Genomic DNA, 14,507 nt, shown 5'->3' on the forward strand with positions numbered 1-14,507 from the left:
TTGATATTCTCTGTTATAAGGTTTTTTTTTGTGAAAAATGTCAGTGCTGTATATTCCTGTGCTTTGGGGCTTGCTGGAGAAATGACAGACTTTGTTGAAACATGTATTTGAAATTATTATTATTTGCTGCATTTAATTATTCAAAGCAGGATGCATAGATTTGAAAATGTTGCATGTATTTCCTTGATAAACATTTTGATAAGTGTGATACATTGCAATTACTGTCTGGAATTGTCATGTTCTAAGGGTTGTATGACACTCTAAAGAATGACAGAAAATGTGTTTTTCATAAAACATATTACTGTGTCAGGTATTATTTATAAACTGCAAACAGGTAACCAGGCAACAGACACAATGACAAAGTGCAGGGCAGTAAATATAAATATTAATAATGTAAAAAATAAAATGGATAATTTTGACGAATTTAAAACAGAGCCATCTGCCCAAGGTCAGGTACAAAATCTGGAACAAAACAGCTTCTGGCTTCAAAGCATCACAAGGACTAACATTTTATACAAACATCACAAACTGATATAATGTACAATTACAGGACTAACCCTACATTAACGCCAGCTCACATAAAGTATTCAAAACAGCAGATTGCCAACATTAGTTTATGCGCTCTAGGCCTACATTTTGTGCTGAGTTTGAAATAGTATTTTGTTATCTGCAGCATTTAGGATTTTGCAAACTTCAATTAAGCCCTTTCATATCTGTCTTTTATCCCTGGACTGGTCTACAGTACTACAGTACTACAGTAATGCCAGGAGAATTGCATACGTTCTGGGGTTCTGATACGTCTCAGAATCTGGTTTAGTTAAAAGGGTGGCCAGGAAATGAAATGACAAAATTTATGATGAGAAGTCTGTTAATTATTATTATAACATATTATAATAACATGTTATAACTCGAAAGACTGTGGCATGTTTATCTAATTTTAAGTTTCAACTGAGTTCTTATGATTAACAGCTTGCTTCACCAACCCAGAATGACACTAATCTTGGGAATACCTTACCTAAGTAACATTAGGTCTTCCAAGATCAATTCATAAACGTTTAAGGTTATTTTTGAAACAGAGGAAAGGGCGGTTGTGAGCAACTTCCATGGCATATCAGTGACTTTACCTTAACATTTCACAATGGCATTTATTGGCCTCTCTCAGTTGCGTTGGTATACAGTGCTATCCTGTAATGTGCTTTAGAAAGGTATTGTTTTTTTATTTTCAAGTCTTTGCAGGACTTTAGCAATTCCGCACTAATAGACATTGTAATCAGAAGCAGAGTGTTTCATTTCTCCTCATTCTCCTGCCATGTTGTTGATTGCCTGTTGTATTTCCTGTGTCTGTGAGTTCAATCTCTTCCTCTCTCTCTGCTCTCCTCTCCTGCTCTCTGTCTATCTGTCTGCTGTGTATCTTGACCCTCCCGGACTGCGGCGCTACGGTAGGTGTCCGGCAAAGGGCTCGCTACTCACACAGGGCTGTACGGTCCCCAGCTCTAAGCTGAGGGGCTGATGTGAATGTTGGAGCTTTTCCTTTCTCACAAGATGAGTTGGTGAAGATGCTTCAGGGCGAGTTTAAGCTGCTTAGTATTTCACTTCTGATATGCCTCACAAAATGCTGTATCTCGGGAATTAGGAGAAGGCTGACATTTTGGCAGAAACCCAAAAGCTGATAAAATGCTGAAGTTAAGCTTTTTTTTTTAAGGCATGATTTCTTAACTATCTCAGCTTAACCCTATATTGCAGTGTGTCCAGCACAGTACAAGACAGTTTTATAGTGCTATCAGAAAAAAGCAAAACCACGAAGTAACTACAAATAGTATGAGAAATTAAGTAAGTAAAATGGCAAGATGCACTTGAATTATTTCATGTGCATTTAGTACTTTTAGTAAATTTCAATCTCGATACTGTTGGGTTTAATAATTCTGACCATTCTTGCTGTTTTGGCCACACTGCAACATATCATTAAAGTTCTCTCGACTAGTGGTTGAAAACTACACTATGCGTAGTTATTGACACACTGCACGCTGTGGCCATTGGCTGTACCATAGGCTCAACATTAACAATCTACATAACTAGTACTGCCCTAGTCATTGCTGTATGATCATTGTCAATCATTACAAAACAGACACAGTTGTATACTAATAATATCTACCAATGGAAAGTAGCACCCTAATTCAGACTGGAGACATTTGACATTGGGACAAGTATACAAGCTTTAAATTTCCATGCTTTATGGCAACCAATGAATCAATTATCTTAAAAATCAGCTTATTTACACTAACAGTGAGTGGCTGAGCTACATAGGGTGTTAAGCCCTTCATAAATATTAGGAAGAGTTTTTTTTCAGCCATTATTATGAGCTGTGAGAAATAGGCACCCAATTAATGCCTAAATGATCTTGGTTGAAAGCTGTATGCAAATGATGATGTAGCCTAAGGGATATGTTGACAGGTTTTCTATAACTATTGCCTACAGCCCTGTATACAGAGGGAAAATGTCTTATGTCTTTGGAAAGATGCTTTAATATTGCAGCTGCATGCTGATGCGCTTATGAAGAAGGGCTAGTGAACAGATTGATGGTTTCCATTGCACCTTGTCCATTTTGTTTATCCAAAACAACAAGCCTCTAGATACATATCTGACTTGGGTTAGGGAAGAATTGGATCAATCTGATTTACAGATGGACCATGTAGCGCATATGATAGTAGCCCGAAGATCTGCAAGAGAGGGAGTGGATTTTTCACCTTAGAGCCTGTGCTAAAGAACTTCATCTTCCACAGCTCGTTGCCTTCGTAGAACAGTCTGTAAATCCAATCTTCCTTGTGTAGCATGATGCCAGCATCCAAAACTTTGTGGTGCATGTTAGATCAGGTTTATCTTACTGACAACCTGCAGCTTTAAAGAATATGGTAGAATTTTTCTTGAATGAATTGCTGCTCCCTAAGCCTGGATTCAATTCTTAATTATGACTGGCCCAAAATTCTCATGAAAAGTTTATTTGAATTTTTTCAAGTAATTCATTTTTAAGCAATCGACTCATATGTGGAGGTCTGCGACTTTCCCTACAAGGAATTCAGTGGAGAAGCATAAGGGACGCTCAAAGGCTCAAAGGCTAAAGCAGCCCTCTCTTACATCTTAGGTTGATTTTCTCACCTATTCATTTATTGTACTGAAAATCTTTAGGTTCTTCACTTTATATGTTAATTCAGAAAATGCAAATATGTATAAAAAATAAAAACATGGCTTCATCCTGGGTCCTTTGCTGTACAGTAGGTCACAGGTTCTGATTGCAGCAAGACCTCTGGAGTGAGTCTGACCTGCAGAACAATACATTAAGTTATTAAGTAGCAGAAATCTGCAGAAACGTTCCATCTTTAGCGTTGATTTTTAAATATCTGCATATTATGAATTGAAGTATTCAATACAATTAAAGACCCAACAGATCCCCATTATATGGTCTTATTAATGTATTGTAAAACCTTGGTAAGCACTCCTCTACAGAGGTAATCAGTAAGAAATGAATCACTAATCAAAGCTCAAGCCAAAACGTTTGTGTGCTTGACTTGACTAACTGTTTTTGATTGCGCAGTTAAAGCTATGGAAGAAATGAATGACAGAGATGGATTCTTGTAAGTGGAGCATGCCAGTACCTAGTCCTGCGTTGTGCTGCTCCAGAAGCTGCAGATGTTCTCTAACCTCCTCATTCTCTCTCTGGTTGGTTTCTGCAGAACAAACAGGACGATGATGATGACGATGCAGAGACGGGACTGACTGAAGAGGATGAGAAGGAGGAGGAGAAAGAGCCGGAGAAGCTGGGCAAGCTGCAGTTCTCACTCGATTATGACTTTCAGGACAACAAGGTGAGAGGGAGCATTCAATGAAAAATAAAAGCAGTTTACTATGGAGACAGTCAAGACAAACGTTTTCATTGATTTTGTTCAGTTTCTTTAGTATTTCTACATTTAGCACTATTGAGGGTTTTACTGTAAATGTGTGATTTTTCTTATTCGACTGAAGGTTTGTCATATGTTAAAACAAATGTAATATGTTTACCCCTTATAAGAGTCTTCCATAGTAAAAGCATAGCAGCTTGTAATAAAGTGTAGTGAAAGCATGGGAAAGCATAGGCAAGCGTGGTAAATTATAGCAAGGTATGGTAAAGCATATTAAAGATGGTTGTAGATTTCATCAGTTATTATATTAGCAATCACCAAAGACCCTGAGTCATACCACTCAAAACATGAATGCTACAAACCTAATACACACTGCATCCCATGGTACCATATCAGAACCAGCCAGCTAATGGCTCTGCAAGAAGAGCGAGTATATTTGCTACGTGTCTAGCTGTTGCCTCAGTCCTGAATGATTTGCTTGCTCCTCCTCTTTAGCTGAATGTCGGGATTATCCAGGCAGCTGACCTCATCTCCATGGACACAGGGGGCACGTCTGATCCCTACGTGAAGGTCTACATCCTGCCAGACAAGAAGAAGAAGTTTGACACCAAGGTCCACAAAAAGACACTGAACCCTACCTTCAACGAGACCTTCACGTTCAAGGTATCCTAGCTAACTGGATCGGTTCCGCCTCCACAGACACACACAGTCTGATTAACTGAGGAGGCTGGATGTTCTCAGCTATGAATATATCTAAACTAATGGGGCAGTCATTGTTGTTGAAGTTAATTAACAGTCAAATTCAAGAATAAGAATATAATAAAACATACTATTTTAAATAGACTGCATGACTCCTACACACTACAATATATATATGAAACGCTTGATAAATCTTTACACATTGTATGGCTATCTAACTAATCAACTGTTAACAGTTCATTTGAAAACTCCAAGTTAAAAAAATGAAGGTTTAACAGCACTGTCATTTGCCAAAGCTGGCATGTAATTCTAAGAGTTTCCCCACCATCTGTTAAGGTGCTTAGCCAGTATGAAGTCTCCATTACTCTTCAAGTGTTTGTTTGTACTTCTCGTCTGCGGTTTTCTTTTCCTAATTACTGAAGGCTAGCTAACACCCCTTACTCAATGCCACAATTATAACAAGAAAACAAATACTACACTATCAAAAGCACCTTCCAATGTTATACTACAGTACTGTATAGACCAGGGGTCTCCAAACCTGGTCCTGGAGCTACAGCTGGTTTTTGTTTCAACCAGTCTCTCAGTTACTTAATTGAACCAATTATTGGCTTAATTAGTCAAGATTAACAGGTGTTTCAGATCTTTAGCCACTGATGATGTGAAGACACCTATAAAACCCGCTGGATAGGAGCTCTCCAGGGCCAGGGCTGGAGATCCCTGGTATAGATATATAAGGAACTGGTAAATATTGTGTTGGCTTTCGTATGAGTTTGACATTTATCCAGCACAAGCCTAATGCAGCAGCTATGGCATTTAATACACACAAGTATATTGGGTGCCATTTTCTACTATTAGTACACTGTATATAAATACCTCATCTATAACTGACAGAAACACAAGCTAATGATGCAACAGTTTAAACGTGCTGTCTATTGGAAGGGTCTTTAAAGGCTCACCTGTTAAAGGCATGACCATGTGGTGTGCAGGGTAAGTCATGCAACCAAGGGAGTGCAGGTTCTCATCCTGGCTGTGTGAAGTTGCTGATCTTCAACACCTTGAGGGACTGTTTCTCCTCACCGCACTACAGCGGCCCCTGCTGGCCAGGCTTCCTGTGAGCTCAGGCACCCACAGGGCTGGTCTTTATACTCCACAGGCTAGTAGGTCGATGACATTGGCTGTAGAGCTCCTGGGTGTAAAGAGGCGATTGGCTTAAGAGACAGATGAAAGGATGGCCATTGGTCTTCAGTTATCCTGCAAAAATAATTGGGCATTCTAAATTGGGGAGAAACACAAGGGTGAAATAATTTGGCGATCTAAATAAAAAAAGAAGAAACTATAAAATTATATAATTGAAAGATAGAAGTTTGTCTCTAAAGGTGTGATATAGAACAGATAAAGTAACAGATAGGCAAGTCAATTTAAAACTGTTTTGAGGCCAGGCTCACAAGTCCTTGCCCAGAGATCATGTTGTTGCTGGGTTTTCACAAAAAATCCCTATATCTCCGATCTGCCAGGAGTCATTGATTTTGAAAGCTAAAAGCTGTGGCATTCAATCCTGACCCAAGAATAATGCCCTGCCCTTTCTGCTGACACAACAGTCTGTCAGGAATCAAGTAGCTGTTGAGATTCCAAGGGCACTGAGATTCTGCTTAGCACATCGCTTTTGCAAAAATACTGCAGACACTCTAGCAGCGTAGCAGGAGCAGAGAAAATGGAAGGCAGTGCAGGCATCCGCTCATTAACCACTTGTCTTCCAGACATATTTAGGTATTTACAAGAGACTCACAGCGTTTGCTCCAGCCTTTAATTAACTCTTCTATTTCTTATGCAAAGAGAAGATTCCATATTAAGGCTACACAGCTGATAAAACAAATGTCCTGGTTGAATTATATTATGAATACCATATGCACACCATGATTGCACAGCACTTTAACACAATGTTTTGATAGTGGGAATAGGGTGTTAATTGTTGGGCCATTGATTTGTCAAATTTGACACTGTTTTTTCACCTTTCTAAAAAATGTATTAGTTAATTAAGGTTAATGAAAATGCAGTATATGAATTTCTGTACTGCACAAGTATTGCGAGGTATACAGTACAGTGCAATTTATATCCGTTTAAGGTCAAATGGACATAGGGACTCTGTAGCACTACAAAGTGGCACCAAGTAGTTGTGTGCAGCATGGATCAGAAGATTTCATCGCAAAGATCATTTAATGGGAGGGTACTGAACCCTCTCAGATGGCATATGAAGCCAGTGTATATAAACTGTGTTGTAATGAGAACCGCTCATGTCAGATCTGGCTGCTCTTTACGCTTACCCGCTAGGTCCCCTACGAGGAACTGGGAGGAAAGACCCTGGTGATGGCGATCTACGACTTTGACCGCTTCTCAAAGCATGACATCATCGGAGAGGTGAAGGTGCCCATGAACACAGTGGATCTGGGAAAGCCCATTGAGGAGTGGAGAGACCTGGAGAGTGTGGAGAAAGAGGAGGTGGGTAGTGCAGGACAATCTAGTACTCCCCAGTGGTTAATGCCAGCAAGTAGCAGCACACCCTTACTGGATATTGTGTTTAACTGGGTTGTATTTCTTGGTACTGTGTAGCCCTCCCCCTGGTCTAACTGGTTTCTGTTCATATCCACAGCCTGAGAAGCTGGGAGATATCTGCATCTCTCTGCGTTACGTTCCCACGGCAGGGAAGCTCACTGTCTGCATCCTGGAAGCCAAGAACCTGAAGAAGATGGATGTGGGTGGGCTCTCAGGTGAGTGAAAGAGAGACTGTGTGTTGGATACAGCCAATCGGGAAACAACAGAGCCATTTAGAATGTTTGTTCAACTGTCTCCCAAGTAACATTCTGGAAGAGCACAACATTAAATGCTGGATGGAAAGTTCTTACGGAATCTCTGAAAAGGATTATGAGTGTTTACACTAATGTAAATGGTATGTTCATATTGTTGTTCCCACTGTAAGAAGCTGTAGGGCACCATCCACTGGCCACTGGCAGATTCGCACGTTGTATTATGAAGAAAGTATTTTTCATATTTTCATACTTGCGTTAGGGGTATCCCCCCTTCCTTGCGAACATTTTAGACAATGATTAATCTGATCTAAATTATTTAAATTAAATTTCGAATCAGTAAAAGAAAAAGAAAGCAACAACATTGATTAATTTAAAATTATATAATTTGCAACTTGAATTAAGAACTCATCAATGAATGGAGTGTACCTACAATCATATGCTGATAATGACAAACTTCAGTTATTTACAATCACCCAAGCAATTTAATCCACTTTATACATTCATATGCTTATTCGTACTAGTCTTGTGTTGAGCACCGAGGCCGGGAATCAGCCAAGATTCACCTTAAATCTAATCTTACATATGAGTTTTATTTTGTGGGTTGTGCAATGACTGTCTCGGGTCTGCGGTTTTTAATTTAAATTTGCGGGTCTTGGCCGGCAAAATGCAGGGCACTTGGGTAGGGACAGGGCTGATGCAAAGTGTGTGTGTGACTGTCGCCCTCTGATCCCTGTGCTCTCCTCCACTCCAGATCCCTATGTGAAAATCCACCTCCTAGCGAACGGTAAGAGACTGAAGAAGAAGAAGACGACGGTGAAGAAGAACACGCTGAATCCCTACTACAACGAGTCCTTCAGCTTCGAGATCCCCCTGGAGCAAATACAGGTACCCTCTCCACCTGTCTGCTATTGCTGAAGTCTGATAGTATTATTATTATTATTATTATTATTATTATTATTACTAAGTGTCTCATTTAAGCAATGTAGCGCGACAGAGTGTGCGAGGTTTAACTGAAATCTGGTTTCTTTCTACAGAAAATCCAAGTGGTGGTCACAGTGCTGGATTATGATAAGATTGGCAAAAACGATGCCATCGGCAAGATCTTAATAGGCATTAATTCCAGGCACTTTTCCGACATGTTGGCAAACCCGCGTCGACCCATCGCACAGTGGCACCCGCTCCAACCTGAGGAAGAGATAGACGCAGAACTGGCAAAAAAGAAGTAAAAAAAAACACTGACCGAACAAACTAACTAACTAATAAACTAACAGACACTGCATGAAATTAATGGATTACCGATACTAGAAAACATGGTAAGCGTTAAAAAAAATTAAATAAACAGCAGCACCTACTGAAACTCCAGCAACAACTACCACAACATGATTTCTAATATTCAAAAACTGATTTAAACTAACAACAAATCATGTAAATTGGACGAGATGGATAGATCAGTTCACTTGTATACGTTTAAAATGCATACAAGTTTTAGTTTTAAATGTTTTGTGATTGCTTTATTTAAGGTTCTGTGATTCCGTGTTGAGAAGAATTGATAAAAGGTTGCGATGTACGACATGCATTTTATAGGTATATTAGTAAAATGACATCTCTAACATCCTGCAGATACAGCCTGTGTCTGCAGGGGGAACGTATGATTATACTGTGAATTAGTATCAAAGGTAAGCAATGTGGTAACATAAACCCAAGATGTTCTGAAAATGATCCCTTTAAAGAAACACATTTGAAGAAAAAACGTTTCTAGACAATAGTGGTTGAAAGTTTGTAACAAAGAAAACCCCGCTTACGTTACTGAGAGAGCTTACGTTACTGATAGAAAATTCATACATTATAATCTAACAACATGCTGTGCGCTTGATGTGAGTGACCATGACTAAAGTAAGACGCTATTTTCATGCAGCGATATTCTAAAATCAAGGAATACAATATCAAACGAATTAAGTAAAACAAAACAAATAAGTTACACGCAATGGTTAATTCTGTATTTGTTTTTCTGTCCAATGCAATACAATTTGAAAAGATTTAGGGATAAAATGACAGCCATATTTTTTTTAAATCTGCAATTGCTTGAAAAAAAGGGGATTTCGTTGTTGTTTTTGAGCGTCCTATAAACAACACAGTTTTAATCCTCCAAGGATAAAAATGCTACCGTTTTGCAAAACCCCATTTGAGGGCTGAAATGTATTTAGTGGAGGGATGACAGTGGCTATAAAACAGTAATATAACCCTGTTACTAAGTACTGACAATAAATGCATAAAATAGTAGAGAAAGTTAATTCATTTTTCTTCTTGTGGGGGTATGTATCTTGTCTTCTGCATATTCAACGGGGATACTGCCGTCCAAGACTGAAGGGCATTTTGCCATGCCTCAAGAGTTTGGGGACATCTAATTTAAACTGCCTGCAATCTACCACCTGCCTTCCCCATCACCCCTCATACAACCTCAATTGGCTTTACTGAGAGCTCCACTCTAGACAAACACATATTCACATAACCTCTGACCAGACCAGTAGTGTACCACAGTGACCCCTAGTGGTACAAAGACAACTCCACAGTGACGAGGCGACAACGGAAACCATTGCCTTCTTTTTCATAGGTTTCTCATCTGATAAAAAAACAAACAAAAAAACGATGCAATAAAACCGTGGTTTATGAAGACTGATATAAATATAAACACTAAAAACACATTGGAAGCATATCGTTATAAATAATTAAAAGACATAAACTGTGATTTGTCAGGAATTTCATGACCACGTTAGTGGATATTTATATGTTAAGGTTCCCTTGCGATAGCCCACACAGATTATTATTATTATTATTATTTATTTCTTAGCAGACGCCCTTATCCAAGGCGACTTACAATCGTAAGCAAATACATTTCAAGTGTTACAATACAAGTAATACAATAAGAGCAAGAAATACAATAACTTTTGTTCCACACAGATGCAGAATTTTCTAATAATTTCATGAGGGGGTGAAAGAATGAACTGAAAAGTTGTTTATAACTGTCAATATGTTCACTTTTCTATATCCTGTATCCAAGATAATATCTCGATGGGAATATGCTAGGTGTGTCCCAAGCTGTTTCTCAGAAAAGGTACGAAATCCTTAGCAAAGCCACGATCTACTGAGCAACACACCCCTAATAAATACCCACAAACCACAGTTTAATTTGGAAATTATCCTACAAAGGCACAATAGACCACACACAAAAATGCACGATACTTCAGTGTTACTTTAAACAGGAAAAATAAAAAGTAAGAAATGCAATATTATGAACGTGAATGTCTTTAGTTACATTGAATAAAGCAGGTTATTATTTTAAGGCTCGTTTAAATGAAGTATTCTGTCTCTTTATTTCCAATGTCCAAGGTATTTTTTTTGTTGGGTTTTTTTTTGTGGTTATATCTATATTAATGCAATACAGCCACTCGGTTTCAAAACTTCATATTTTTTAAGCCATCTGAGCCTCTCCCTGTGTTCCAATTAAAAATCTATGAACTAAAATAACGATTCCATCGGTGTGTAGTTTTGCCTATATATATACATAGATGAACTTGTTTATACTGCATGTTTCAATACAATACTGTAAATAGCAGCATGTGTTAAAGAGAGGAAGAATCTATCGTGTATGTGTGTATCATTTGCCATTTTAATAAAAAACAAAAGAAAAAAAGAAAACAAAAAAAAAGAAAACATGCACTGACTGTATATTTTCTATGTGACGGAATCTGTATTTTCCGCGAATGGATATGGGAAAGAATGTAAAATATAGATTTTTAATTTCAATAGACAAACTTTGAACTGCCTGATTTTCATGTGCAAAAGGGTGTTGTGTATAGTCCTGTGTGAGTCCAACGCAATGGTGTAAACGCATGTCTGCTAACTATTTTAGTGTTAACACGTCTCTGATTCATGTTGTTGTTCATGTATTTCCTATTTGTTTGTTTGTAAACTATATATATATATATATATATATATATATATATATATATATATATATCAAGTTTATACAAGGGTGTCCAAGTTGAAGTCATGCATTTATCCCCCAACATACCTTACTGTGTCTTTGAGGTGCAGGCATGAGGTGCCCCATACAAAAAACATGTCTATTTAAAGATGCAGAATGCAACCTGCTACGTACACTTTACACTACAGAGCAGAAGTAAAGAAAAACAGATTTTATGGTACTTCAAAGATTTGATACTGTAGATTTGTCAATAATTGATACAGACCAGTTACATCCAAATCAATGTGCTATACTCTCTAAATGATCATAGCACTTTATTTATTTATTTTTATTTTTCACAAATTCCTTTACAATCTTGAATCTGTTAACAAGATATGTACTGTCTGTCCTGCTCTGGTAATATCTGCTGTTGATCCTGGTATAGGATCATCATCTCGTGAGCACAGTGAGTGATTCAATGAGATCATCTGTCTGAAATGATGATTCGGTTCACGTCAGTAATGAGCATTCTTTTATAACACTCATTTTATAAAATTGCTGTCCTTTTGTATTTTTACTGCCAATATAAAGACCTCCCTTCTGTATGTGCTGCTAACATGCCTCAGAGAGCACTATGAATGCTAGTGAATCAGTTCCATTGGAAACATAACAACCTCAACAGATATTGAAACTTGGAACCCCTTGTATATGTCCTTTTCTAAAGCAGCTATATTTTGTGTCTGCTAAGATAATCCTATGCTCATGCTTCCAAGCTTTTTAACTGCAACTTCTTCTATATGTGTGTGTGTGTGTGTGTGTGTGTGTGTGTGTGCGTGTGAGTGTATATACAGATTATTAAAAACAAGAAAGCCATATGAACACTAATACCTTTAGAGTTCAGCTACATAGAACCTAACCTACTTATATCGTCACTGTTTTTCGTGTAGTCTTGTAGTGCAACTTCAACTTACTCCTTTTTTTGAATGCTTTGAATCCTTAGAACTGCTGTTGATTAGAAGACCTTGTCTAGGATGTAAACCCAAACATATAGTGTAACTTGTATCACAAAATCCAAAGCTGAAGACATTTTGAATAACACAAATGCATCCATGTGGACATTGTTGTATATCATTTTGTTTGTGATGTTATAGTAAGTATAACAACCGTTTGTTGTTGATATACTTACTACAATGATATTATAATATGTAATATAATATAGAAAATGTTTTTTATTTTATTTATTTTTCTTCACTAAAATTTTGGATTGCAAGCCACTCCCTAGCAAACTGTATATGAACCTTAACTCATAAGCTTTTGTATAAAATAAAGTTGGATATTCTTGAAATGTTTCTAAGACTGCTGTTTAACCAAACAGTGTCAGTCTAAAGCCATTTAAAGAATATCAATGTCATCAATTTTCACACTGTCAAGTCGTGAGCCTAGTATGGCACCTGCTATATAGTTAGTATGTTGGAGACTTGCAGTGCTGAGTTGCCATGGAAGCTATCCTGGCCAATCAGAAACACTCTTATTGGGTTGGTTTCATACTGAGACTAGGGTGGGCCATTTCAGAAAATGTGCTGGGTTTCTTTGATGAAGTAGTACTGTCCAAATTGACAAATAATAACTAGTTTTTTTTACAATAATACAGCAAGTATGTACATTTTGTTAACAGAAAATTTACATTATGTGGCATAGTCCACTTATGGTGTAGCCATCCATGTGTGAGCAAAATAACATTTCCGAAATGTATTCTTCCAGTATTCTATGGGTTAATGGAAGCAGTGTTTGAATTTGGGACTATTACACCCCCCCCCCCCCAAATGGATATGTTATGATTTATATTGTGTGAAAGATTACTGTTTTCAAGGTGAAACAGATATTCCCCAAACAAAAATGAAGAAGTTATATATAAAAATATATTTTTGTTTTTAGTATTATGAATATTTTGAAATATGTAATATTTTAGTAGAGAATGCAACTAGGTAAAATAATACATGTGATGCCATACAAAAAAAACTTAGGCACTAAGTAAAAACCTCATGTACAGTATGGAGTAACTTGATAGGGAAAACATTAAATAAAAGTGTGAGTCTATCCTTACGATGCTTATAAAATCAAATTCAAGCACTGGCCAGGCATTCAGCCCTATCTATCAAAACTACCCCTGTATAGGTACCAGTTTACTATTGAAATGAAGCAGGAATGTGAGCGATCAGATCCATGATAAATCTATCCCAAACTATTAATAATAATAAATAAATAAATAAATAAATAAATAACGTGATTAATTGGGTTTCTATTGTCTAGTGTGCACAACCTTTCCAATAGTGCAGTTCTCATTTCATACATTATCTAATACTGTACATATGCTTTCAAATCTTGATGTTATCCTCCAAGATCCTGTATGGGGTTTTTGCATGGGTTGATATAGGGCTAGGTTATCTATGAGTGTAATTGGTCTTCATGTGCATATTCTGCATTGCTATTTGTCTACCTGCAACCGTCTTTTAAACACCATGCATAGATACAATTAGATGGGTATCACTAATAAAACAGACTTTAAAGTAGAATGACTATATTATAAACATTGCAAGCAGAGATGCTTTGCCATTATGATGTAAATAACCGGAGTTTAAGAGCTTTCTCACATATTTATTAATTTATGTCTTGCACTGCATCTTGTATTCCACCAGGTGGTGGTATTGTAAAATATGGATCACAGTGTTTCCTGCACAATAGCACCATCTGTAGGTAAAGCCCAGCACTGAAACTGCAAATGTCTTCCATTTCAGGACTGGTCATGCCATCCCTTCTCAATTGTAAAATAATATCCAAAGAACTGTTATTTGGTGGGGGGTGGGTATAGGGTTTCTTGTACTTAATTTTCCCTGTCTTTCTTAATGTTGTGGTGCGTTCATGTCAGTATTGTACCTTCTGTGGAAAGCATGCTTTACCCCTTGATGGGACACTTTGCAAATGTTGCTCCAGCAACCATGAACTTGAACATCAATGCATCAGCAACCCTTGTAAAGACTTCAAGGGAACCAAATATGATGAAATATCTCGATAGAAATTTATCATGTTAAGTTACCAGCTCTGTACTGAACATATAGGAAATAAAGGCCTTTTAGCTATCTTTGTCTC

General features: G+C 37.5%; 1 protein-coding gene across 4 annotated transcripts in view; it reads left to right on the top strand.

The window, feature by feature from the left end:
• The window catches only part of LOC117430677 (synaptotagmin-2-like), a 79,806-nt gene extending 65,308 nt beyond the window's left edge, over nt 1-14,498 (top strand). For 3 of the 4 annotated variants that reach the window (XM_059003483.1, XM_059003484.1, XM_034051032.3), the window contains 6 exons: nt 3,729-3,860; nt 4,389-4,556; nt 6,921-7,088; nt 7,240-7,357; nt 8,148-8,281; nt 8,431-14,498. In XM_059003483.1, the coding sequence (XP_058859466.1) occupies nt 3,729-3,860; nt 4,389-4,556; nt 6,921-7,088; nt 7,240-7,357; nt 8,148-8,281; nt 8,431-8,622 (912 nt within the window). In that variant the 3' untranslated portion in view covers nt 8,623-14,498. The remainder of the gene's footprint in view (nt 1-3,728; nt 3,861-4,388; nt 4,557-6,920; nt 7,089-7,239; nt 7,358-8,147; nt 8,282-8,430) is intronic. The other variant, XM_059003485.1, reaches the window with a different exon arrangement.
• The last annotated feature ends 9 nt before the right edge of the window (nt 14,499-14,507 follow it).

The sequence above is a fragment of the Acipenser ruthenus genome, chromosome 29 (assembly GCF_902713425.1).
Source record: "Acipenser ruthenus chromosome 29, fAciRut3.2 maternal haplotype, whole genome shotgun sequence".
Classification (NCBI taxonomy): domain Eukaryota; kingdom Metazoa; phylum Chordata; class Actinopteri; order Acipenseriformes; family Acipenseridae; genus Acipenser; species Acipenser ruthenus.